Source organism: Chlorocebus sabaeus, chromosome 11 (genome assembly GCF_047675955.1).
Source record: "Chlorocebus sabaeus isolate Y175 chromosome 11, mChlSab1.0.hap1, whole genome shotgun sequence".
Classification (NCBI taxonomy): Eukaryota; Metazoa; Chordata; class Mammalia; order Primates; family Cercopithecidae; genus Chlorocebus; species Chlorocebus sabaeus.
This window is the reverse complement of record NC_132914.1, coordinates 109,378,274-109,404,702: the sequence shown is the minus strand read 5'-3', so window position 1 is coordinate 109,404,702 and position 26,429 is coordinate 109,378,274. Positions and strand designations below refer to the sequence as shown.

General features: G+C 40.7%; 1 protein-coding gene across 9 annotated transcripts in view; it reads left to right on the top strand.

The window, feature by feature from the left end:
- HECTD4 (HECT domain E3 ubiquitin protein ligase 4) overlaps positions 1 to 26,429 on the top strand; it is a 222,744-nt gene that overhangs the window by 118,702 nt on the left and 77,613 nt on the right. For 4 of the 9 annotated variants that reach the window (XM_037996499.2, XM_037996498.2, XM_037996497.2 and 1 more), the window contains exons 19-37: positions 1,182 to 1,335; positions 1,856 to 1,956; positions 3,975 to 4,173; positions 6,287 to 6,433; positions 7,961 to 8,065; positions 9,360 to 9,523; positions 10,112 to 10,345; positions 11,987 to 12,179; positions 12,328 to 12,432; positions 12,949 to 13,037; positions 13,437 to 13,612; positions 16,829 to 16,964; positions 17,056 to 17,218; positions 17,322 to 17,488; positions 20,806 to 20,952; positions 21,605 to 21,789; positions 23,436 to 23,589; positions 24,756 to 25,036; positions 25,277 to 25,466. In XM_037996499.2, coding sequence (XP_037852427.1) covers positions 1,182 to 1,335; positions 1,856 to 1,956; positions 3,975 to 4,173; positions 6,287 to 6,433; positions 7,961 to 8,065; positions 9,360 to 9,523; positions 10,112 to 10,345; positions 11,987 to 12,179; positions 12,328 to 12,432; positions 12,949 to 13,037; positions 13,437 to 13,612; positions 16,829 to 16,964; positions 17,056 to 17,218; positions 17,322 to 17,488; positions 20,806 to 20,952; positions 21,605 to 21,789; positions 23,436 to 23,589; positions 24,756 to 25,036; positions 25,277 to 25,466 — 3,090 coding nt within the window. The remainder of the gene's footprint in view (positions 1 to 1,181; positions 1,336 to 1,855; positions 1,957 to 3,974; positions 4,174 to 6,286; positions 6,434 to 7,960; positions 8,066 to 9,359; positions 9,524 to 10,111; positions 10,346 to 11,986; positions 12,180 to 12,327; positions 12,433 to 12,948; positions 13,038 to 13,436; positions 13,613 to 16,828; positions 16,965 to 17,055; positions 17,219 to 17,321; positions 17,489 to 20,805; positions 20,953 to 21,604; positions 21,790 to 23,435; positions 23,590 to 24,755; positions 25,037 to 25,276; positions 25,467 to 26,429) is intronic. The other 5 variants (XM_008004780.3, XM_008004781.3, XM_037996501.2 and 2 more) reach the window with 3 other exon arrangements.

Sequence of the window (26,429 nt, the reverse complement as noted above, 5' to 3'; positions counted from 1 at the left end):
TCTTACCCACTCCCAGAGAACAGATAGGAGGTTGGGATTAAGAACAATATAACCCAGATAGGTGTTGCATTGAGGCTTAGTAATACGTAGTTCAGTCTAATGGGAGAGCCTGGGTTTCTGGTTCCACTACCAATATCCTAAGTAGCCTTAAGGAATTTACATAATCCTTTCTTTCTGCATTCCTTAATTCTTCTAGCAGAGGACAGGGATATTAAAAATGTGATTTTAAAGATAAATTAAAAATTTGCCTACTTAAATGAGTCAAAATCATAGAGACAGAAAGTAGAATGGTGTTTACCGGGGGCTGGGGGCAAGGGAAAAATGAGGAGTTATTGCTTAATGGGTATAGAGTTTGGGTTTTATAACACAAAAAGAGTTGTGGAGATGGATGATGGTGATGGTTGCACAACATTATTTAATAACACTGAAATATACCCTTAAAATGGTTAAGATGGTAAATGTTATGCTATGTTTATTTTACCGTAATAAAAAAAATTGGGGGAAGAAATCTGCCTGCTTCTGCATGCCCCAGACAAGCCTCAATTTCTCTAGACCAGTAATGGATGTCACAGCTCTGGGCAGGTGAATCAATGTTGTAGCCATTCACTTCCTCCTTTTTAGAGTCACTGTGTAGCATAGTGACCAGCAGCCCCAGAGGCAAGGGAACTTTACAGGTAGTAACCATTGGCATTTTAGAATCCATTTGTAAAGTACTTCAAAGGTGCTATGAAATGCACCATGTAGCAACCTACAACCTAGAACCTAAGTGGTTCATACACCTGTAATCCCAACAGTTTGGGAGGCCGAGGTGGGAGGATCACTTGTACCCAGGAGATCAAGGCTGCAGTGAGCTGTGATTGTACCACTGCACTCCAGCCTAGGTGACAGAGTGAGACCCTGTCAAAAAAAAAAAAAAAAAAAAAAAAAAAGGCAGCTTATAAATTTTTTGGCAAAAATCAGAGACTGAAGGTGAAATCTATTAATAGCTTTCTTTCTGTTCTTCCCCTCTCCCTCAGTGGCAGAAGGTGGAAAATTTGTGGACTGAATTGCTATCACTGAAAGTGCTTAAGTGGTTTAAGGAGGTGCAGTTTAGGAGAAATTGTCAGATAAAGATGACATTAGTGCTTCTTCACATGTTTGGGCATTGCTTAGGCTGTGTGTTTTTCTTGAACTTTTTGTAGGTTAAAAGGCTTGGAACAAGTTACTAAGGCTACTATGCTTGGTCACCTTCTTCCAGTGTTACTGACCTCCCTGATGCATCCAAATTTACAGACTCTGATTATGGCCGATGCCCTGATGCCTCAGCTAGTGCAGCTGGTACTCTATACAAGCCAGGTATGATCCTTGGTGTGCCAAAGTGAACTGCTTTTTGGCCAACCTGCTTCACAAGGTGGCTGTTTGCTTTCACTGAAGGCAGAATAAACATAATCCTGCCTTTCAGAAACCAAGGGAAATAATGATGGAATGAAGAAAAATATTGTGTCATAAAAATAAACAAATAACAAGGGAAAGCATTTTATTTGTTTGACTAAATTACTAACTGCAATCTTTTAGCAAGTGTTCATGGCTGATCAGCTATAAAAATGCTAATATACAATGCTACTAAAAACCTACCATTATAGTTTGTCTCCTGAGTCCTTGCCAGCTAGTAGTAGCTAATATAAATGATGCATTCCATTCCAGCATTAAGTAAAATCATATTAAGTGGTCTAAGTAGCACAGCATTTCTTAGTGAAGGAGAGCCGACTAGGATTGTAAAAAGATGATTTAAGAGAGATCTCTAAGTTTGGCTCTCATACCATTTAGATAACTGACAGTAGCACTGGAAGACATAATGTTGGTTTTTGTGTTTCAGACGGCTTTGCTGCTTAAAACCCAGTGTCCGGTTTTTGCTGAGGTGGGCTGTTCCCCGTGTGGTGCACCAGACCAGAAGTGCAGGCTGTTCCCTGATGAGAGGTAATGAATGCTGCTTCCTTTCAGGAACCTTTTTCTTGTTTTCTTCTGATGAAAGCCTAGCACTCCTTTTATGAAAATGATTTTTAGCAAGGCTTATCTATGTGAAAAGAAAAAGACTTCGAAATGAAAATTTTAGATAACTGTAACATTGCTTTGTAGATTTACAGCAACTGGTTAGAATAAATTTCCCCATGGAGCAAGAGATTAGTTCAAAATTGATCTTAAATTCTCATATGCTAATAGTGGGGATGTAAAATATTATGACTTTGACAGGCAGTTTGGCTGTTTCTTTTTTTTTTTTTTTCTGAGACGGAGTCTTGCTCAGTCACCCAGGCTGGAGTGCAGTGGCTCATCTCAGCTCACGGCAACCTCTGCCTCCTGGGTTGAAGCAATTCTCCTGCCTCAGCCACATGAGTAGCTAGGATTACATGCGTATGCCACCACACCCAGCTAATTTTTGTATTTTTAGTAGAGACGAGATCTTACCATGTTGGCCAGGCTGGTTTTGAACTCCTGACCTCATGATCCACCCACCTCGGCCTCCCAAAGTGCTGGGATTACAGGCGTGAGCCACCGCACCCTGCTGGCTCTTTCTTAAAAACTTAAACATACACCTATTGTATGACTGAACTATTTCACTTTTAGGTATTCACACAAGAAAAGAAAGCATAGGTTCTTACAAAGCTTTTACATTAAGGTTCGTAACAGTTTTGGTTAGAAGAGCCCAAAACTGGAAACAGCATAAATGTCCATCTGGAAACAACATAAATACCCATCAATAAGTGAATGGATAAACAAATTGTGATGTAGTCATACAATGGACTCTAATCAGCAATAAAAAGGAATGTTGTTATATACAACAGTGTGTATGTAATCTCAAAATACTTAACCCTGAATGAAAGAAGCCATGTCCCCTTAGGTCACGTACTCTATTATTTCATTTATATAAAACTCTAGAAAATGCAAACTAATCTCTAGTGACAGCAAATAAATGATCACCTGGGGGAGAAATGGAGTGGTTACAAAGAGGAAGAAGGAAACTTAATGGTATAACAAATGTCCAAACTTATCAAGTTGTATGCTTTAAATATGTGCAATTTATTATGTCAATTATGTTACATTAAAGCTGTCTTTAAAGATTTCCTGGGTTTCTCTAGAGCAGCGGGCTATGGAATTGAGCTTTTCGCAGTGATGCAAACTTCTATCTGTGCTGTCTAGTTCCATAGCCACAGGTTGTTATTGAGCATCTGCAGTGTAGCTAATGTGACTGAGGAGCTGAATTGTAAATTTTATTTCATTTAAATTCAATTTAATTGAAATGGCCACATGTGACTAGTAGCTACTGTATTGGACAGTAAGGCTCTGCAGCTCAAGCTTCAGAGTTGAAAGAATAAGAGAATTCTGTGGCAACTAAGTTTAAGTCTTAGGAGTTTGTATTCCGCAACCTCAGGCTCCATGCTGTCCTTGAGAGTTCAATTACAGTAGGTAAGAGAACCTTTGAAGGCACCTTTCCTTAGTAAAAATTATGTTGAAAAGTAGCTGTGTAGACTCCTGGAGTTTTCAGCAATTGGCATGTAGATATCAACAAAAGGAAATTTTTACAGGATGCTAACCCTGTGGGATTTGCAAAGTGGCCAATCTTAAAGATCCTTTACAGTACCCTTTTTTTTTTTTTTCTGAGTACATTTAAATGAGAGTTGATCAGGTCTTCTCTTAGATATCAATTGGGCTTTTCCCTTGAGAAAAAGAAAGAAAAATGAAAATATATCTCTGCTTCTTATCCTAGAAAAAGGCAAAAAAGAAAAAAAAAGCAAATATTATATCTAACAACAAAGAAAGAAAAAACCCTTAAATGTGGGAATTTTTTAAATGTTTCTGATTGCCACTGATATCAAGCATGTAAAAGCCTCAGTGTTATCATACTGCATGCTGTGGAAAATTAAAGAGCAATTTAATGTTTATATTGTTTTTCCTTTCCTTGACTGCTAAGCTAAATCACTTTCTCTATTTCTGTTTAGAATGTTAGAAGAGAAGGAAGAGCCAGGATTTCTCACTGGTTTAAAGATTCCTGCCCCATGGGCTGCTGGAAAGACTGTGGAAACAGTCCACCCCGTCAGAGACAACTATAAATTTAAAGAAACGGTCCATATCCCAGGAGCTCGCTGCCTGTACCTTAGATTTGATAGCAGATGCTCTTCACAATATGACTATGACAAAGTAAGTAAGAACTGGGTTATTATTGGTTCCACCTCAAGTAAGCTGATTCTTAGATGCTTCTTATTTTTCTTTGCTGCTGGTCACCATTCTTGACTGATTTCTGTCTGCAGCTATCTCTAAGGAGAACTTTTCTAAGATAAAGTTCTTCTCTTTGAAGGGTAGTGATTTAAGGAAGTTAAAGAAACACCACCTCTGCAGTCTAAGAACAGTGTTTTAATGATATGTTGAAAGTGTACTTTGTAAGCTTTCAGGTGCTTAGATGTGAGTGGAAGGAAATGTTCCTTTTCATTCTGCTTACCCCTGCCCTCCCTCTGTGCTTGAAGTTCTCCCAGATGTGTGATGTCCATTCATCTAGAAAGGTCTCACTGCCCAATTCTTGGGGCTTCTCATGTATCTTTTGGGAAAAGGTGGCTTTTTAGAAGGGTTTCAGAGGTGCTAAGATCTGGTTTATATTTATTTAAACTTTTTTTTTTTTTTTTTGAGGAAGAGTAGTTTCCAACCTCGTGGCTTAACAGTTATGAACAAAAGGAAGCATCTTAGGGGTTGAAACATTTTCTTCCACTTAGAATTATTGAATTGTAACCTGTCATGTGGTCTTAGGGGGAAAGGCTAATGAAATATGTAACATATGAAAGAACAGCTGGAGGATTATCTAATAGCTTTGTGCATACTATTTTTATGTAGCTTGTTAGTGATCTATTGTGTCTCTCCTGTGAACTGTGTGAGGGCAAATGGGCTTAAATCCTAGCAGGGGATTCTGACTTCTGAGGCTGGCTTTTAAAAACATTCTATCCGGAGAGGTTTTTAGGTTAAAAATAAAGGACTTCTTAACTGTATATACTATGAGATGGTGAAACACATTTCTGGGCAAGTTATAGAATCCTCTTCCCCATTATCTTTTAGGATAGTGAAGATTCCCAGGTGTCACCAAAACCTTGTCCTCAAAACTCACCTTAGCTGGAACCAAGAAAATATATGAGATGATCTTTAGTAGGCCTTTCAGAAACATATCTCCTACCATCAGTCCACTGTAATTCATAGCTCCTGGCATTGGCTACCCCCATTTCCCAGGTTCAGGTGAAGTGACTTAATATAGAAATGGGAGAGTCTGCTGTTTTAGTTGGTGTCATTTTGTTTCTTCTTTAAAAACCGTATTTTGCATTTCTGATATGCGCTAACTTATGCCTGCAGTAGACATTAGTGTTAAATGATGAAGCACAAAGAGGCTTACTACATGGATGAAAGTACATTTACTTTTCCAGTGGTCCCTGGCTGGTGTCAGCAAAAGGCCCCAAAGGGTAAGACATCACAAAATGATAAGCATTCAGGGCGGAAGATGGAGCTTCTAAATCTGAAGTTAGATGCAGTGAGAAGCAGTCACAGTACACATTAGAAGACAGGGTTTGGTATTTACAGAAGCCAGAGCTTTATTTTTCCTGTGGAATGCCAAATGAGCTATAAATGTTTCTTCTGCCGATTAGAAAGTCAGCCAGCTGGTTATACATGAATTAGAGAAGTATTGATACATGAAAACTGACCCAAGAAGCAGCCGCCCCTTTTCTGGCCCAAATTTGTATCATTTTCTTTTTATACCATTAAGCAACATCCTAAGAATATATGGCTTATTTTCAATTTGTTGCATTTTTTAAAATTCTTATTTATTCATTGATTTTTTTCTTTGGTGCTTTTATTTTGTTGTTCTGTTAGATATAATCATATTTCCATCTGTATTTGCTCACTTTACTAATTTTGGGGAGGACTTAAGGGGCCAAACTGTTATTAATGAGTTATATGTTATTAATTAGCATTAAAATAACTATTTCAAAAATATTGATGTACAATAGCTGAGTATAACTATTTAATGTGAGGTCCCCAAGCCAATTAAAGTGTGCTAATATAAAAAATATACTTCTTTTTATTAAGAATTGTTATTACTCTGTGGCTTCCCTGTAAATACCAATGACTGATTGCATCCAAACTAGTATCAGTTATACCTAAAAAAATCAGGAAATATTAGTTATAATGACACCAATGCCTGGTTATAATTGTATTTTGAACAATTTTTTTTGCAGCCTTTTTATTTGTAGATGTTGTTTTTGTTTTTCTTTTACAGTCTAACAGTATATTTTCTGTTTTGAAGTTGGTGATATATGCGGGGCCTAACACAAACAGTAGGAAGGTTGCTGAATATGGAGGCAACACACTGGGATATGGCAGCCGTAGTGTCTTAGGAACTGGTTGGCCGAAAGACTTGGTGAAGGTATGGTATCCAGTCATAATCGCTTCCTAGAAAAGAAAATGAACTTGCAGTCCTCACAGGTCCAAGTACTAACTGTAATCCCAGAAAAACATTTGCCCTGGGGGCTTTTGTTGAGGTGGGGCCACCTTACTAGGCCTGTCAGCTCACTCCTTCTATTCAGAATGATCCTCCTTTCACTTGTAGGACATCAGACCCCTGTTCACTCCCTTTCACAAGTTGCTCCATGGATAGAATTTGTCACAGCATTTTCTTCCTTGTTGATTAAAAGGGTTGCTAGATCTTTTCCAGCTTAGTTCTCCTCTATACTCCCTGTTGACAAGTACCCTAGAACCACAAGGCCATTGCAGTGTAAAAGTATTGAGTTAATGTGTTCAGATGAATTTGGGCCTTTGAAGCAAAAACAATTATCCATTCTCAAACTGATGAAATGAGTGCCATGCTTTGTAATTCGGCCCTCAAACTACTTACTGTGTATCTGCCTGGGATATGAATATAAACTGAAATGTCTGTTAAAACCCAAAAATGTCCCCAAAGTCTATTCCCAGGGCCTTTATTTCATATACGTTATGGACCCTCTTTAATTCAGCCATAGATGGCAAGCCATTTGTTAGAAATTATGGCCAGGTGCAGTTGCTCACACCTATAGTCCCAGCACTATATCACTCAGGTGATCCAGAGGATCACCTGAGGTCGGGAGTTTGAGACCAGCCTGGCCAACATGGTGAAACACCATCTCTACTAAAAATACAAAAATTAGTCAGGCATGGTGGTACGCGCCTGTTATGCCAGCTACTCAGGAGGCTGAGGCAGGAGAATCACTTAAACCCAAGAGGCGGAGGTTGCAGTGAGTCAAGATTGCGCCATTGCACTCCAGTCTGGGCGACAGAGCGAAACTCCATCTCAAAAAAAAAAAAGAGAGAGAAATTATGCTCAAGGCCGAGCAAGGTGACTCATGCCTGTAATCCCAGCACTTTGGGAGGCCAAGGTGGACAGACTGCTTGAGCCCAAGAATTTGAGACCAACCTGGGCAACATAGTGAGACCTCGTCTCTACAAAAAAAAAAAAATACAAAAATTAGCTGGGCATGGTGCCGCACACTTATAGTTCCAGCTACTCAGGAGGCTGAAGTGGGAGGATTGCTTGAGCCCAGGAGGTTGAGGCTGCAGTGAGCCATGATTGTGCCACTGCACTCCAGCCTGGGTGACAGAGTAAGACCTTGTCTCAAAAAAAAAAAAAAAAAAAATTATTCTCAAGATTTGATTAACCTTTACTGTGATCTTGCTAATGGGCAACTGTGGCCCATTTCACAGATGCCTCATCCCAAAGGCTACCTCGTCAAGAGAGACACTTAAAGGACTGGGTGTCTAAATGAAAGGGAATGGAATTTGAATCAAAAAGCAAGTGAGAAAAGGAGTGAAATATTGCTGTGGTCCTTTTTGAAAGTAAACCTCTGAAATTCATTGCTCTTTTGAAAATTGTGTATCTTGTTTTTAAAGTGCATTTCCCACCCCCCTCTTAAATTTTAAGGTGGAAGGAGATACAGTCACCTTCTCCTTTGAAATGAGAAGTGGCCGTGAACACAACACTCCTGATAAAGCCATGTGGGGCTTTGCTTGCACAGTTCGCGCTCAGGTACTTGAATCTAACCACTGCCGTGGACAAAATGTACTATCTGCTATGTGCCTTGATTACATACATCATATCTACCTTGGAAACAGGGCAGAATATGAGTCACTCTTTCATCTTTCTCTTCTAGTTGGCACTAGTCAACTACTAGCAGCTAGTAGTACTTTTACAGAATAAAACTAGCCATGACCTAATATCAGCTCAGCAGCACAGAAATACATCTATTGATTGGGGCTGCCTCTTCAAAGCTTGGGGAGGTGACCTGACCCCAGCATCTTTCCATAGGGCAAAGAGGACTCAATAGAACTTAATAGAAATAAGCACTTGGATCCTGGGTTTTAAGAGTAGTTAAGCATCCAGCTGAGCATGGTGGCTCACACTTGTAATCCCAGTACTTTGGGAGGCTGAGGCGGGCGGATCAACTGAGGTCAGGAGTTCGAGATCAGCCTGGCCAACTTGGTGAAACCCCGTCTCTACTAAAAATACAAAAATTAGCCGGGTGTGTTGATGGGCACCTGTAGTCCTAGCTACTTGAGAGGCTGAGGTAAGAGAATCGCTTGAACCAGGAGGCAGAGATTGCAGTGAGCTGAGATCGTACCACTGTACTCCAGCCTGGGTGACAGAGTGAGACTTCGTCTCAAAAGTTAAAAAAAAAAAAAAAAAAAAAAAAAAACCAGAGTACTTAAACATCCTACTGACCCCTCCAGTTGCCTGATTCCAAAAACGTATTTTAGATTTTGATGTTTCTTAAGCTTAACCACACTAAGACTCTCCAGAGTGGCATTAACTGCTAGAATGTAAGCTCCATGAGAGCAGGGATCTTCATTTCATTCTCCGATGTATCTCAGGCACCTAGAACAATGGCTGGCACACAAAGGACACCCAGTAAATATTTCTTGAATGAATTCACTGCAGTCATTGACAATATCACAGTTTGAGCACAGGATGGAAGTGAAAAAACAAAATAGTGGTTTATACTTAGGTAGGCACAACAAAGAGGAAGCTATCAAAGAGTCAGGCTTCTTTATTTCATTTATACTATTTATTTGATTTGTACTATTGTATATGGGGTCTGATCAACTATTTTCTCTTCAGAATTATGTTGAGACTTCACTCTGGTCATTGTGGTACCACCATCTCGTCATGATTTGGGTGCTGTACCTGTGTCCCCTAGCAGTGATACTCGATGCTGCTCTGTAGAACCCTGTGGTTGGGAACAGTGCAGTGTGGGGCAGCACAGGTAGCAACCTCTCTGCCAGTGTACACTGACCATTGTGGTTTACCCCTGTCTGCATTGTAGGAGTCTTCGGAGGATGTCTCAGGAGGCTTGCCCTTTCTGGTAGACCTGGCTTTAGGTCTGTCTGTGTTAGCTTGTTCCATGTTAAGAATCCTGTACAATGGACCAGAAATTACCAAAGAAGAAGAAGCCTGTCAGGAGCTATTGCGGTCCAAACTTTTACAAAGGTAACAAAAAGGTTGAATTTGAGCTAGTGTTGCCTGCAAAGGAAAAAGGACTTTATGTGGAAAAATCCTTTTGGTACATTTCCAGGGTGATTGTGCCTACTGCCTGGCAATCTCATGGGTGTCATTGTGTCTAAGAAATAAGATGAAAATTACACCATAGTGCTTTCTGGCCCTTACTTTACTAAATTTAAGATTACATCTTTGAACTGCATAAGCTTTTCTCTGACACAATTATTGTCTAATTAAATTGAATGATCCCCAAGAGGATGAGTGGATGTGTGATAAAGCAAACACAGCAAATGTTTATTGTACAATCTAGACAAATGTGTCTGTGGACATTAACCATGTCATTCTTTCAGCTTTTCTGTACATTTAAAAGTTTTAATGATTAAATATTGGGGGGGAGCTAGATCCCCAAAGATGGGCTTTCATACAATGCTCATTTTTCTTTAGCTTCTGGAGAAGGTTTGATGAGTAATTAACACAGAATGTGATTCTTCATATGTTTGATGTGTCTGCAAACATCCAATAGCTTTCCAATAATCTTGATGAGAGAGGAAGTGAAGAGCCTCTTTTCTGTCTGCTCAGGTGCCAGTGGCAGGTGGAGGCCAATGGCGTGATCTCCCCTGCCCTTACTCCGAGCCCCTCTCCACTGCCTCTGACCATAGAGGAAGACAGAGAATTCACCTACCCCTCTGATGTCCTCGTGCCTCCTGTTGGAAACTACTTTGATCTGCCTCGGATCAGGCTGCCTCCAGGAATCATGATAAAGCTCAGGGAAATTTCTGGGCGTGCTAGACCTCAATTTAGACCAAGTATAAAGTATGTTGCTGTGTAGTGTTTTACTTTTCCCAGTAGGAAAAAAAGTTTAAACAATTGAAATGGGTGTATTTCTTCTGTGGTCTAGTAAATGAAACTTTAATTTTATGTTTACTCTATGAGTGTTAAAATTAACCGAGTCTGGAGGGCCCACCAGGCAGTATTCCAGATTAGGGGCTCTCAAAATTTGGTCCCCTAGTCAGCAGCATTGGCATCACTTGGGAGCTTGTTAGTTCTTGGACCCCATTTTACACCTATTGAATCAGGAGGTGTGAGGATGGGGCCCAGCTTAACAAGTTTCCCACGTGACTGATACATGCTAAAGTGTGACAAGTGCTAGGTTTATCTCTAGTATTTTGACCTTCTACTAGCAGTCAGCCTCTACTTTACTTTCCAGAGTCTAGAGATATGTGTTTATTTTTGATGCCTAGAGAAATGGTGAGGAGTTCTATAATCTAGAATGTACAGACTTACAGTTACAAATGTCTGTGGTATTCTTGCTTAAAGTCAAGTCTGTTTTGCAGGCCTCTGCTCTGCCTCCTGAGGCAGGATTTCAGAGAGAAAACTTTAGAGAATATATGAAATTTGAAATGAAAAAAATACAGAAAACACTATTGTTTTCAGCCCAACATCCATATGCACTGAACACTGCAGGCCATAATACTGCATAAAATTAATTAGTGGATAGATGCTGCTGAAGATCCTTTCTTAGCCTTAGCCCTCTTCCAGCTCTAATATGTCTCTAACTCAAAAGATAGCAATCATAGAAAATGAAGTCTTTTTTTTTTTTTTTTTTTTTTTTTTGAGAGGGAGTCTCGTTCTGTCACCCAGGCTGGAGTGCAGTGATGTGATCTCGGCTTACTACAACCTCCGTCTCCCAGGTTCAGGAGATTCTCCTGCCTCAGCCTCCCGAGTAACTGGGATTACAGGGACATGCCACTATAGCCAGCTAATTTTTGTGTTTTTAGTAGAGACGAGGTTTCTCCATGTTGACCAGGCTGGTCTCGAACTCCTGACCTCAAGTGATTCACCTGCCTCGGCCTCCCAAAGTGCTAGGATTACAGGCTGAAGTCTCTTTACTCTTGATTTTCAGCTTTATCAGCCAATGTCAGTTTTATCAGTTAATATACTAAATTATTTGCCAACATAAGACTCCCGACAGTGCCATACTATGCATACCTCTTACTCTATGGTAACAAAGGAGGTGTGGTGAATATTTAATATCTTTAGATCAAAGCCTCAGTTCTCCAACCTATAAAATACTCTCTTGGGCTGGGGCATGGTGGCTCATGCCTGTAATCCCAATACTTTGGGAGGCCAAGTCAAGAGGATCACTTGAGCCCAGGAGTTCAAGACCAGCCTGAGCGACATAGTAAGAAGCCCCCACCCTAAAATTTTTTTCTCAAATTAGCTGAGCATGGCAGCATGCACCTGTAGTCTCAGCTACTCAGGAGGCTGAGGCAAGAGGATCCCTTGAACCCAGGAGTTTGAGGCTGCAATGAGCCATGATTGCTCTGCTGAACTGCAGCCTAGGTGACAGGGGGAGAGACCCTGTCTCTAAAAAAATAAAAAATAAAAATAAAATACAGTATTGAGAAGCTGAGAGCATGGCATACATCTGACTAATTTCTATTGTGGTCACAGAGAAGTAATTCAGCCAGACGTGATGGAGGAAATGGTGGTATCTTGTGTTATTAAACACTTGAACTTGGTTGATGCACTGCAATCTCTAATAAATTTCCAATATCAAGAAGAACATGCTGAAGAATATGATTTATTGTGTAAAATTATGGGAGAGACTTTTAAGAAGCTCAATGCCATGGAGAGACAGCTGCAGGTAAATGTCTGATAACTGTTGGAAATAATTTCTTTCATGGAAATTTAAAGAAATTTAGAATGTGATCTAATTTTTAAAATTACTATTGTGACTAAAATTTTGAATTGTACTTGTTTTTATTTTGCATCTATTTTAATGTATTTATTAGAGTGTTGCAGAACTGGAACAAAAATGGCAAAGTGAAGTTGATGATGCCATGCAGGGGAAACTGGAGAACAACATGCCTTTCTTTTATGATTACCATTTTAATGAGGTGAGCAAAATGTATGATTTGTCACTGGGGCATTGCCATTTAGAGAGCAAAGGTATATACTCGTGTGTGTGTGTGTGTGTGTGTGTGTAGAGGTACAATAATGTCATTTCCTAAAATGTTGCACACTCCAAAACTGTACCCATTCTTTAAAAGAGGTTAAATGAAAATTGATTAGATCAGCATGCAGTATACAAATAATTACTCATGAGGTTGTTTTTCTAAATGATTAATAGTTTTATAAAGATATATAAGGAAGTTGTCATCATGGTCAAATTTTGCTTTCAAGCCTTAAAAAACAAAAAATAGGCAAAATTATAAGCCCTGAAAGAATTCCCAGAAAGTAGTCAATGCCATTCTTAATCATTAAAATATCAAATAATAACTTACAAATGAGTTTCAAGCATAGAAATATGGACCAAAGGTGGTGGTTTTTCTCTGAAATTTTCTGTTCATTTTAATATATGTATAGTAAAACTTGGTTCTTGCAGATCCTGCATACATCTTTTTTTTCTTTAGAACAAAATGAAAGAACTAGAACTTTTGTGTTCAATGAAGGAAGTCTCCTTTGATGGGAATGATCTTGAAAACATGGTCCTATCACTGAGGTTAGTGGTATTAATAACTATTAAGGCTATTATCACCTTGATGCTCAAAACACATTGTAAAGGTCTAGTCTCTTAATAGATATATTTTTTTATATTGTGAACTTACTAAATATTTTAGAGTTGGAACTCATTTGGTAAATTGGAAGTTTTGGTTTTAACCTTCAAAAGTTAGCATAGGCATTTGAAACAGAAAAAGAAACCAGAAGTGGCCAGATTTTCTAGCACTGTTCCTTGGATGAGTAAAGAGGGCAGTAAGTTGATTAGGTTACTTTTGCTTAGTTTCCCCTGTGTCTTCTCTTACTCTTTGTAAACATTTTTTTTAATGGTTGTTTTTGGTAAGCTAGAGAACAACTCAATGCACATCAATCTTTCTTTATGTGCATCTTTATGTGCACTTAGGGAGAAGTTCCTACAAGAAGTGAATTCTCTTATTCAGAAACCCTCACACCCACTGGCTAAAACAAAGACGTTAGTGAAGAGTTTAATGAACCGAGCCGAGCTTTTGCTGCATGTCACCATCGCGGCCCAGTCGGGCCTCACGAGAAGCATCTCTGGGACCCCTGCTGAAACACCAGGTACTGATCAAAGATAGCCCCTAACTGGCTTCTGGTCCTACTCTGTTCATATAAGACACGTCAGCTATATTTTGAAAAATTCACTCTTTAGTACTCCAAGAAAGGAAAACAAAAGGAAATTTTAACGTATTTAGTTTTGCCTTATACTTTCTCTACAAAGCACTTGAGTGACAAAAGAAAAACAAAGAAATACTTGTATGTCATTAAATTCCTGTGGTCAACTTCTTGTTTCTTTTATATTATTTTACTTTTTGAGACTGAGTCTCACTCTGTCGCCCAGGCTGGAGTGCAGTGGCGAATCTCGGCTCATCGAAACCTCCGCCTCCCAGGTTCAAGCAATTCTGCTTCAGCCTCCCAAGTAGCTGGGACTACAGGTGCATGCTGCCATGCCTGGCTAATTTTTGTATTTTTAGTAGAGACGGGGTTTCACTATGTTGGCTAGGTTGGTCTTGAACTGCTGACCTCAGGTGGTCCGCCCGCCTTGGGCTCCCAACATGCTAGGATTACAGGTGTGAGTCACTGCCCCCGGCCCTGTTTTTGTTTTCATACTAACATATATAATTAGATTTCATAGTATCATATACAATTAGTGAATATCATGAATCTTGTAACATCATTTTTCCCTCTTTACTTGAAGCTGAGTTTGCATTTCATCTTTAGTAATTATGTGGAACCTTGTGCTATGACTTCCTGGGAGTTAACTTTTTCTAGGTCACATTTTATTTATTTATTTATTTATTTATTTATTTATTTATTTTTTGAGATGGAGTCTCGCTCTGTTGCCTAGGCTGGAGTGCAGTGGCATAATCTCTGCTCACTGCAATCTCTGCCTCCCGGGTTCAAGAAATTCTCCTGCCTCAGCTTCCCAGGTAGGTGGGATTACAGGCACTTACCACTATGCCCGGCTAATTTTTGTATTTTTAGTAGAGACAGGGTTTCGCTATGTTGGCCAGGCTGGTCTTGAACTCCTGATCTCAGGTGATCCGCCCACCTCAGCCTCCCAAAGTGCTGGGATTACAGATGTGAGCCACCTTGCCCAGCCTAGGTCACATTTTAATTGTTAGCCTAAAAATGCATCTCTCAGGAAAATCATTGATTCTTCTTACTTAAGACAGGATCTGTAACATGGCACAGCCCACAAGCATTCATTCTTAACCTAAGAGATAAAATTAAATAAACATGTTCTTAAATGAAAGCGTCCATGTTACATAGCCCCATTGCCCAGTGAGCAGTAGGGAGCAGGCAAACTTGTTTTCATCCCAGCTGGTCATCTAAGGCTCTTCTCACTTGGGATTTGAAGTCTAGGAGGACTCCCAAGGTCTCACTCTGTAATACGGGTTCTCCCTGAGAACTTCAGGGGAAGACACAGGTTTGGGAGAGAGACATGTGCTGAGTGTGTGGTACAATCACATGCCAGGATGGTCTGCTATACATATAAGCCCTTGGTAAAGGTCTTGTATATAGACCTGACCACTTGGTAAGGCTGTTAGTACTGTCCCAGAGGCTGTTGACCTCAGAGATAACAGTATCTTCAAAAATTATATACTTTTTAAATATTTAAGCTGTCTAACTACTCTTAAGACAGATACAAAATGGTTTTCTCAGCTGGGCACAGTGGCTCATGCCTGTAATCTCAGAACTTTGGGAGGCCAAGGCAGGAGGATCGCTTAGACCGGGAGTTCAAGACCAGGCTTTGCCACATAGCAGGACCTGGTCTCTACAAAAAAACATGAAAATTAGCCACGCATGGTGGTGTGCACCTGTAATCCCAGCTACTTGGGAGGCTGAGTTGGGAGGATTGCTTGAGTCCAGGAGTTCAAGGCTGCAGTAAGTCATGATTGTAGCACTGCACTTCAGCCTGGGCAACAAAGCAAGACCCTGTCTCTAAATAAATAAATAAGTGAAAATTTTAGAAAAATAAAACAAAATGGTTTTTTTCCTGCACTTTCTCAACATCTTTTTTCTTTTTTTCTTTTTTTTTTTTTTTTTTTGAGGCAGAGTCTTGCTCTGTTGCCCAGGCTGGAGTGCAGTGGCACTATCTCGGCTCACTGCAAGCTCCGCCTCCTGGGTTCACGCCATTCTCCTGCCTCAGCCTCCCAGGTAGCTGGGACTACAGGCGCCTGCCACCACGCCCGGCTAATTTTTTTGTATTTTTAGTAGAGATGGGGTTTCACCGTGTTAGCCAGGATGGTCTTGATCTCCTGACCTCGTGATCCACCCATCTCAGCCTCCCAAAGTGCTGGGATTACAGGCTTGAGCCACCGCGCCCGGCCAACATCTTTTTTCTTAGCTGGTCTTGACGTATAGTTTTATCTTCTTTCCATTTAAGGATTGTTTTATAAAACAACTATTTCCCTGGACAGGGTTAAGGAGTATGTCTTATAGAAAGACCCATTCAGATTCCAACTCAAGTGTGATATTTATTCCTACCAACTATGATCAAAGCAGAGGTATCATCAAATGACAATAAATCAGCTAAATAAATCTGGGGTTAAAGCGGGGATAAAGGCCATCTCTGAAAAAAATGGATGTGGATGTATTTGAATTAAGAAATTTGGGCCAGGTGTGGTAGCTCACACCTGTAATCCTGGCACTTTGGGAGGCCAAGGTGGGTGGATCACTTGAAGTCAGGAGTTCGAGACTAGCCTGGCCAACATGGTGAAACCCCATCTCTACTAAAAAAATACAAAAGTTACCTGGACGTGGTGGTGCACGCCTGTAATCGCTGCTACTTGGGAGGCTGAGGCAGGAGAATCACTTGAACCTGGGAGATGAAGGTTGCAGAAAGCCGAGATCACACCACTGCACTGCATCCTGGGTGACAGCGAGACCCATCTCAAAAAAATAAGAAATTAAAAAATATTAAAAAAGAAATTTGTGCTTTCTGGCAATTACTTGCTATGTCCTCCCTTGCTTTTTAGAATGCTTAGGTTAAAGTGAACATTGATAGCTATGAAATTAAATGAATTTTTCAGCTTTTCTTTGGGAAACCAATTTAATAAAAAGATTTTAATTTTTTTAAGTTAAAATAATTTTTAACCTAATACTTAGGTTAAAAAATTGATGTAAAAACCATCAGTATGCTGTGCTAGCTAGATTGGTTGCTGAACTGTGATAGAAAGCAAAGATACACTTAAACTGTTGGGTAGTTCTGTGTTGCATTTGGCTGTTGTACAGATAGCAGAAATGTCAGCCTTTTAATTCCTTTTTTTCCAGCTTGTAAATCAGCTTCTGAAACAAAAGTGATATCTCATGCTGTCAGGCAGCCTGTTTTTCTTCGCAGCATGTCAGCTCCTTCTGACCTGGAAATGATTGGTAATGAAGATTTGGAATTTACTAGAGCAAATCAGAGGTAAATGGCTAATGGCCAGGGTTGGGTTCCCACATGCAGCTGAATGCATTCATCAAAACAAGCTCCCTAAGTGTGTTTCTCGTCTTGCCAGTCTGTTCTATGTTCCCTGTAGGCGTCGCCACGTGACCAGCCACCGCAGCAGCTCCTTTACACTCCTGCAGTCGCTGGCCATTGAGGACAGCAGGGACAAGCCCACCTACAGTGTCCTGCTAGGGCAGCTGTTTGCTTTCATCGGCACCAACCCTGACCAAGCTGTACGTCATGTTTTGCAGGCTCCAGATGAATAGCACCTAACAGCATGAGGGGTCTTGGGGCAGTTAGCAGGAGTCAGGTGTCCTTCCTTCTTGTGCATTTCAGGTGTCCAGCAGCAGTTTTCTTTTGGCTGCACAGACAAGGTGGCGGCGGGGAAACACTCGCAAGCAGGCACTGGTGCACATGCGGGAATTGCTGACAGCTGCCGTGCGAGTTGGGGGAGTGACACATCTTGTGGGTCCAGTGACAATGGTCCTTCAGGGAGGACCCAGGTTAGTTGTTTCTGTTAGTTTATACTGTCCTTTCTAGAATGGTCAGAGCCATTCCAAAGATTATTCCTGGGGCCCAAACATGGGCATAGTATTTGCTAATGTTTTCCTCTAAAATATTTATATAAAAGTGGTACATGATCTTGCAAAAAACTCAACATATTAATAGAATGTAAAACTCTTGGTATTCACCATTTTCTCCTAAATTCCACTCTGTCCATTAAGAGCTCATTATAGCAACCATACATGCATAAGCAGCTGTATAATTCTTTTTGTACACATAAATGTGTTTGTGTATAAATTTTTTCAACTTAATTCAGATTATATTATCCGTGCCTTTCTATAACCACGGTTGTTTTGCTCAGTATGTCTTAGATATCTCAGGTATCTGTTTTCATATCAGTACATATAGGTCTGGTCTGCTTTATCTTTTTTTATTTGACACAGCATCTCACTCTGTCACCAAGGCTGAAGTGCAGTGGCACAATCTCAGCTCATGGCAGCCTCCGCCTCCCGGGTTCAAGTGATTCTTGTGCCTCAACCTCCCAAGTAGCTAGGATTACAGGCACATGCCACCACACCTGACTAATTTTTATATTTTTAGTAGAGATGGAGTTTCACCATATTGGCCAGACTGGTCTCAAACTCCCAAACTCAGGTAATCTGCCTGCCTCGGCCTCTCAAAGTACTGTGATTACAGGCATGAGCCACTGTGCCCAGCCTTTTTTTTTTTTTTTTAACAGGTTCTCATTCTGTCACCCAGGCTGGCATGCAATGACGTGATCATGGCTCACTGCAGCCTTGACCTCCCCAGGCTCAAGCAATCCTCCCACCTCAGCCTCCCAAGTAGCTGGGACTATGGGCGCGTACCATCATGCCCAGCTAGTGTATTTATTTTTTGTAGAGATGGGGTCTTGCCATGTTGCTGAGGCTGGTCTCAAATTTCTGGGCTCAAGGGATCCTCCTGTCTCAGCCTCCCAGACTGCTGGGATTAAAGGCATGGCCACCATACCTGGCTGCTTTAAGATTTTTAAGAGCTCATAGATATACATTATATAGATGACCTTTTCTAAAAAATTTAACTCATCCTCTACTGATGGACACATAGGTTCATTTGTCTTTATTTCTTTTGTTTTTGTTTTGTTTTTGCATTAACCTCGTTTTACCTATATTTTTGTATATTTCCATGACTGTTATTACTGAACCAATTTCTAAAAATGTAATCGTAGATACTAACTCTGAAGATGGTTTTATAACTCATTTGTGAGTTGTTCTATATGAGTTTCCTATTGGGCTTCAAAGATCTTCAAGTAGAAATAGAAAATGCATTTCACACCCCTGGACTTGAGCTGCTGGAGGTGAGGAATTCTGGCCAATAGGCAGAGAGGGTCCAGTGACTGGAGGAAAATGGGTTAATTAAGGCTGAAGTGAGTATCTTGAGAAATCTTGAGATCCTCCCACCTCAGCCTTCCAAGTAGCTGGGACTACAGGAGAGGTCAGACTATTCTTTGGAAACAAGTCTATAATTTCAGTGGCTTAAAAGGTAAAAATTTTTTGGGCACAGTGGCTCACACCTATAATCCCAGCACTTAAGGAGGCCAAGGCAGGAGGATCACTTGAGGCCAGGAGTTCAAGACCAGCCTGGGCAATATAGTGAGACCCTGTCTCTACAAAAAAGAAAAAATTAGCCGGAGTGGTGGGGCATGCCTGTGGTCCCAGCTACTGGGGAAGCTGAGGCAGGAAGATCGCTTGAGGCCAGGAGGTTGAGATTGCAGTAAGCTATGATCGTATCACCCTGCACTTCAGCCTGGGCAACAGAGCAAAACCTTATCACAAAAAAATAAAAAGAAGACAGAATTTTAGGTCTTGCTTCTGTTCGTGATGGGTTCATGCTGGCTCGTGGTAATCACAGAGGAGGAAACCACCACCTCGAGAGCTGCCAGGCTCCTTGTCAGAACTCTCGCTCATTGACCAGACTTGCCACTGTCCAGCCAACCACAGGGTGCCCAGAAAGAAACAGTGAAAAGCCCTCATGATTACCATAGCCTATTTCCAGAATTTAATTTCTCCATAAAACTGGCAACACTATTCCTTTTTCCCTCGATTATTGTCATTTGTCAGAAACTTGAAAAAAAAAATGTAGAAAATGCCAAAAAATAAAATGAAAATCACCTACGAGTACACCCTCTTAAGGTAACATCTGTTAACGCTTTAGTGTCTGTGTTCTAACCATAGATGTCTCCCGTAGTGTTCTTAGTGGTTCTGTAGCACTGCATTATATGCAGTGAAACTTTATATTATATGCTTGAAACTTTAACAAATTCCCTATTTTTGAACATTAGGTTAGTTTTGCTTGTTTGTTTTTGCTATTGTAAACAATATGATGTTGCATGTCTTTGTAGACAAATCCTGATAGTCTCAGTTCTAAACTAATATTAATTGGTATAGAATCAGACTTATATTATGTTTTTTTCATTGTGAAAGTTTTATTTTATATCAACTAGGCTTTCATCATCTGCTAATAACTGAAGTGGGAACTCAAAAACAGACACTTAGCTAATCCATTTGAGCTTTAGTTGTCTCATTAATAAAACTGCCTTGGCTAGGCACAGTGGCTCAGGCCTGTAATCCCAGCACTTTGGGAGACCGAGGTGGGAGGATTACTTGAGCTCAGGAGTTTGAAACCAGCCTGGGCAACACAGTGAAACATCATCTCTACTAAAAGTAAAAAAAAATTAGCTGGATGTGGTGGTGTGCATCTGTGGTCCTAGCTACTTGGGAGGCAGAGGTGGGAGGATCACCTGGGCCCAAGAGATCAAGGCTGCAGTGAGCTGTGATTGTACCGCTGCACTCCAGCCCGGGTAACAGAGCAAGACCCTGTCTGTAAAAAAATAAAAAAGAAAAAGGACTTACAGTATTCAATGCTACTTAGATTATTGTAGACATGTCTGAAATAACTGGTTTCATGATCAAATATGTTTGGAAAATGTTGAATGTCCTCTGCTTGTAGAGATGCCATTCACTTTACCCTTACTGAAGGCTCTGAAAAGTCTACAGTAGTCTGTTTTAATTTCCCTAACCCAGGATTTCCCAGACTTTTCTGGAGTGTGAACCACTGTTTTGGAGGCACACCTAAAACTTCTGTCCAGCAGTCTTACATAGTTTGGGAAACACTGAGCTGGATGTTCTCCAAGATCCCTTCAGTTCTGGATTCATCCAGAAACTCTAGAGTTTCTCAAGAGGCCTCTCCTGCTCACATGGTCACAGCCACTGTTCTTGACGTGGTTCAGGAAGCCTGAGCTTTGGTTTCTCTTTCACAGAATTGAAGAACTCACATGTGGTGGGATGGTCGAGCAGGTCCAGGAAGCCTTTGGCGAGACCATGACCTCCGTTGTGTCTCTGTGTGCTCGTTACCCTATCGCTTGTGCAAATAGCATTGGACTCTTATGTACCATACCTTATACCAGGTAAGTACGGAAAGGCCTTTTGTTGTATGTAAGTTACACTGATGTATAGTCAATTAAGTGAAAGTATTTTTAATTTTAAAAATTGGATTTTTTGCTTTCATTATCCGGAACTAGCTATAGAAAACTTTTCTCCTGAAAGACACTTAAGGTTCCTGTGTAAATTTCTTATTATTGAGTTCCTACATGACTAAATGCAGCCATTAGGATTATATTACATTGTGAAGATACAGAGGTTCAAAGAAAAATAAAAGGTCCCTAGGAAATTACTTACATATTTGGCAGGAATATTTTGCATATGAACATTTATTTCCTCTTTTGGGTCACTTAGTTACTAATTTGAAGATGTCAAGCATTCATTGAATCCCCTTAGGACAAAATATATGATTTTTTTACATCACTGCAACATTGAGTCGATTCCATCGATTTTTGCTTTGATATTGTAGATAAATAAATCAGAATTTGAAGTTCCTTGTTAATGAAGGGAATCATCATTATAAGAAAATCATTTTGTATTTGATTGCACATGGCAGTATCCTAAGTTGTAGGGAAGGAACTACACCAGCATGTTTTATGCCCCTTTGAACCTCACGTAAGAGTTTCCTGAGTGTTGGTCAGTTACGTTTATCTAGTGTAATCCATGACCCTTTGTCAGGAGTGAAGAGAAGTGCCTGGTACGCAGTGGCCTTGTGCAGCTCATGGATCGACTGTGTAGCTTGAGCAGTCAGACTGAGTCCAGCTCCAGTGAGAAACAGACCAAGAAGCAGAAGGTGGCCACCATGGCCTGGGCCGCCTTCCAGGTGCTTGCCAACCGCTGTGTTGAGTGGGAAAAAGAGGAAGGTGAGATGCCGGACTCCTTTCTAGAGCTCACTGATTTATTCTATTGGTGTGTTAGTTTATTAGGTTTTTTATGCTAAATGAGAGAGAGAAAGGCTCCGTTAAATGACATGATCAGATGGGTTAAATCAGTGGATGATTTCATGAGACACTTTTCCTCAGTGTGGTTCTATGAAAACTTTACAGCATTACGATGAGACTAAATATCCCCATACCCTGAAGGAGTACAGTTATCCCAGGAAATTGAGAAGGTATTTTTTATTCTCTCCCTGTCAACACTGCTAACAGTTTCCAAATATATTTTTTAATTAAAAAAATTTATTAGACACAAGGTCTGTCACCCAGGCTAGGGTACAGTGGTGCAATCATAGCTCACTGTAACCTCGACCTCCCTGACTCGAGTGATAAGCGATCCCCCAACCGCAGCCTCCCAAGTAGGACTACAGGTGCACACTACCATGCCCAGCTAATGTTTTGTTGTTGTTGTTGTTTGTTTTTAGAGTCAGGATCTTGCTATGTTGCCCAGGTTGGTCTCAAACTCCTGGCCTCGAGCAGTCCTTACGCCTTGGCGTTCAAAAAAACAAATACTTTTTGAAGTGGCTTTTCAGTTGCATTTTCAAGGTGATGTTTCCAAATTTTATTTTTAATGACCAATCCAAATAAAAAGTAAACCTGGGCTAGGTGCAGTGACACATGCCTATAGTCCCAGCCACTCAGAAGGCTGAAGTGGGAAGATTGCTTGAGCCAAGGAGGTCGAGGCTGCAGTGAGCTGTGATCGTGCCACTACACTCCCTGGGCAACAGAGCGAGACCCTGTTTCAAAAAAAAAAAAAAGTAAATTTGAAGGATAAATTTCCCCATAAGATTCCAGGCCTGTGTATATAACTTGTTTATTTATCTGTTTATTTGTTCACGATGCATTTTAATGTCTTGAGAGTCTATTATATGCCAGGCAGAATATAAATAAGGCATTATTCCTCTCTTTAAAAATATGGTCTGGCAGGGAACTAGACTAATAAGCAAATACTTATAGTGTAATCAGTGCCACAACTGAGGTGGGGATAGGAAGTGCAGTGGGAGTGTAGAGGTCCCAGAGACCAGCTCTGCTAGGGATCCAGCAAAGCTTCTCAGAGAAGGTGACACGGGAGTTACTCTTGAAGGATGGAGAAGACTTTCGAGCAGAACAAATAGTGTGTGTAGACTCAGGGATCTAAAAGAGCATGGAAAGTTCAGGAAACAACAAATACTTTTTCATAACTTCTACATGCTTGGGAGGTTCTGGAACTACGGTGAACATGGAAGAATCCAGAAAGGTCTTTTATTGTGTTTGGCAAAGTATGAGTTAAAAAATCAAGATGTTTTCATCACCAGTGAAATAGTGATTCTTCACTATCAATCAAAGTATGTTCTTTGATTATATATGGATTAATCATATTCAGTTTTCATGAATAGTAATGTCTACTCCCAACATGGGGTTATTTTAAAAATAACTATTATCCTTTTTATGTATAGATATTATCTAATGAGGAGACACTATTAGATGGTTCATGAAACATTAAGCAAGATAAATGGACAGGGCTCGCCACCCCTGCAGGCTCACCATGGCACCCTTAGGTTTTCACCAAGTTCTTTTTTTCTTTAACTGTGAAGGTGGCTCCACAGAGGCTGTGCACTCAGGTCTGGCCCGGCAGGTGTCCAGCCTTCTCACCAACCATCTTGCCCGAGCCACAGAGTGCTGTGGCAACCAGGCTGCTGGGAATGATGCGCTCCAGGATGTCCTTAGTCTTCTCAATGATCTCTCAAGGTATGCAAGGTCCAGCCTGGAGCTCTGGGAGAAGCTGGCTTTCCTCTTGAACGATTGGGGTTTCTTTTGGTGGTGGTTGTCTTTTCAAAATAGCTAAATTACTAGGCCATTTTGACACACCCTTGCCTCAAAAAAAAAAAAAAATGGAGGATGAAGTGGTTGAAACATAGTATTTAGTTCTAAAGTTTAAGGATTATTTAGGTGAATAGCTAAATCATAAAATAATATATTATCATTTGCTTTAATACCTTACTGACAGCAGCTGCTAACCTTTCCCGTAGATGCAGTTGTATTCATTAACCAAAAATCTTACCCTCATTATAGCAAGATTAAAGAGTAATAAGTCAGGGCCTATAATTAATTCACTTTCTCATGCTGTGTCTTTAAAAGAAGATATTCTGTGCTGGTTGTATACCCCCTGTGTGAGCCATGAGGCCCATAAAATATCCACATATGACTGACTGCATGATATTTAGCTTTCTTAGAATGTAGCAGTTTTAGCTGTGGCAGATCCTAGAACACTGAAGGCTGTACAACACTGTGTGATAGCTTTGGTCTTGAGGCACTCATTAAGAAAGAATAAATAACATAAATTCCAAAGAGAACTATTTACAAGTTAATCTCTGTTTCCAGATCCAGTCATTCTCCCTAGCAATCATTTATTATAGAATGCTTCTCCCCTCTCCCATAACCTGGTTTACCAGGATCCAAGCCCCCATTCTATCTGTAACCTCGAGATGGTAGATAAGCTTCTGTAACTCATGGAAAATTCAGTCTTCACTCTGAAGGCTCTTGTGTATATATGTTAAATAAATTTGTGTGTCTTTTTTCCTATTAAAAAAAATGAAAGAATAAATGAGAAACTGAAAAGCTCTTAGTTTGAGTTTGTAAGTCTCAGTGCTCCATGAATCACTCTGAATTTAGGATTTCAAGTAAGCATCAGAGATCAGAAAATATTCAAAAACCTTTCTTTTTAAGTATTAGTGTTGTTTGGTTTCATCAAATTTTCCAAAATTCTTAATTCTTCACAGAAGCATAGTGCCAAATTCATGTCTTCCTCACGAAATCAAATTTCATTAGTTTGTTTCATTCAGAGAACTCTTGCTTCTGAATGTCTATAGATCAACATTTCTAGCACTGTTTACTTTTTCTTCCTTTTTTCCCAGGAGCCACATAGGTAAAGCCATCCTGAGCCAGCCAGCTTGTGTGTCCAAACTCCTCTCCCTGCTGCTTGACCAACGCCCGTCTCCAAAGCTGGTCCTTATTATTCTCCAGCTGTGCCGGGCGGCGCTGCCTCTGATGAGCGTAGAAGACTGTGGAAACGTGGAGCTCCCACCCTGGAGCTACTCTGTCCCCTCCTTAAACAGTGAGCAGGAGGATCCCAGCGACCCAGCTTCCAAGATCGCCTCCTTGCTCTTAGCAAAGCTGGCAGATTACGTGGTTCCAGGTGAGAAGCTACTCAACAGGAGAGTAGCATGGCAGTGCAGCCTTCCTGGGCCCAGTCAGGTCCCCACTTGCATCTGTGCTTCCTGTGATGAAAGACTGAGTGACAGAGAAGGGAGTGGGGACAGAGGAATAGAGAAGGGGGAAGAGAGATTCCAAATCCCAAACCATTATTTTTCATTTTAGCAGAGCCGCCAAAACACCACTGCAGTTTTCCTGAACGAGCTTTGTTTTTTACTTAAAGGATGTCAGACAGTTCTTTCTCCAACCGCTTCTGAACCTGACACCACATTGACAAAAACCAGTCCCAAGAATTCCTTGAAAGGAGATAAAGATCCTGGAGAAGAGAGTGAGGCTGTGGATGGCAAGCTCTCGATATTTATCCACAAGCGGGAAGACCAGTCATCCCATGAAGTCCTTCAGCCGTTGCTAAGGTGACCGTAATGATTGTGATAGCTACACGTCCTCAAGCACCACCCATGTCACAGGCACTGTGCTAAGTAAGCCCTGTACATGTATCGACTGCCTCAGCCCTCTTTACACCCCTTTCAGGTAGACACTGTCACTGTGATTCCTGTGGTGACACAGAAAGAAACTGAGGCAGAACTGAAATGCAGATGTAGTCCTCTCTGACCACAAAACCCAAGCTCTGAACCACAACTTGGTACTGTCTCTCTAAACGCAGCTGAGAACTAAAGCCATGTGGACAATGTATTATTGTCTATGGGAAGTCTCCAGTGTGACTTGGGCTTTGAGGAGGAATAATGCAGTTTGATTTTTAGTTATTGGCATCCTTCAGCTGTTGGTAAATTTAGGTAAACTCCAACTCATTGACTGTGATTTGGAGAAACAAGAGACACTTTTTTAAAACTTTAATTGGTTGAAGTATGAAATGGTATGATTACTCAAGCAGGAAGTAAAAATACAATCATTGCCCAAATACTACAAACCTGCAGGGCTTTGTTAGTGGGATCCAGGGCAACAGGAAGGCTTGCCACATAGCACAAAGGAATTCAGAGCAGGTATTTATGTCTCAGATGGAAGAGGCCTCTCTTTACTTAAATGCTCTGACGATGTTGTCATCCTCATAATTGAATCTGCTGTCTGCCATTATGGCAACTGAAAATATTAATGGGACCATGGTATAAACTAAGCAGGATTATGGCAGGTCAGGGCTTACATGAGGAAATCTCCAGGAAATTTTCCTGGATGTTGCAATGCATCATAGTACAAATTTGGTGAAAAATTTTTTTTGGAGAGCCAAGTTCAGGAGGCAGGGGAAGCTGAACTGTTAGAAAGGAAGATCCAGTCATTTGCCAAGAGATCACATTTATGGTGTCATTAAAGTTCCCTCTCCTTGGGGTTTAGATGATGTCCTCAGGCCCTGCCTTTGTTCT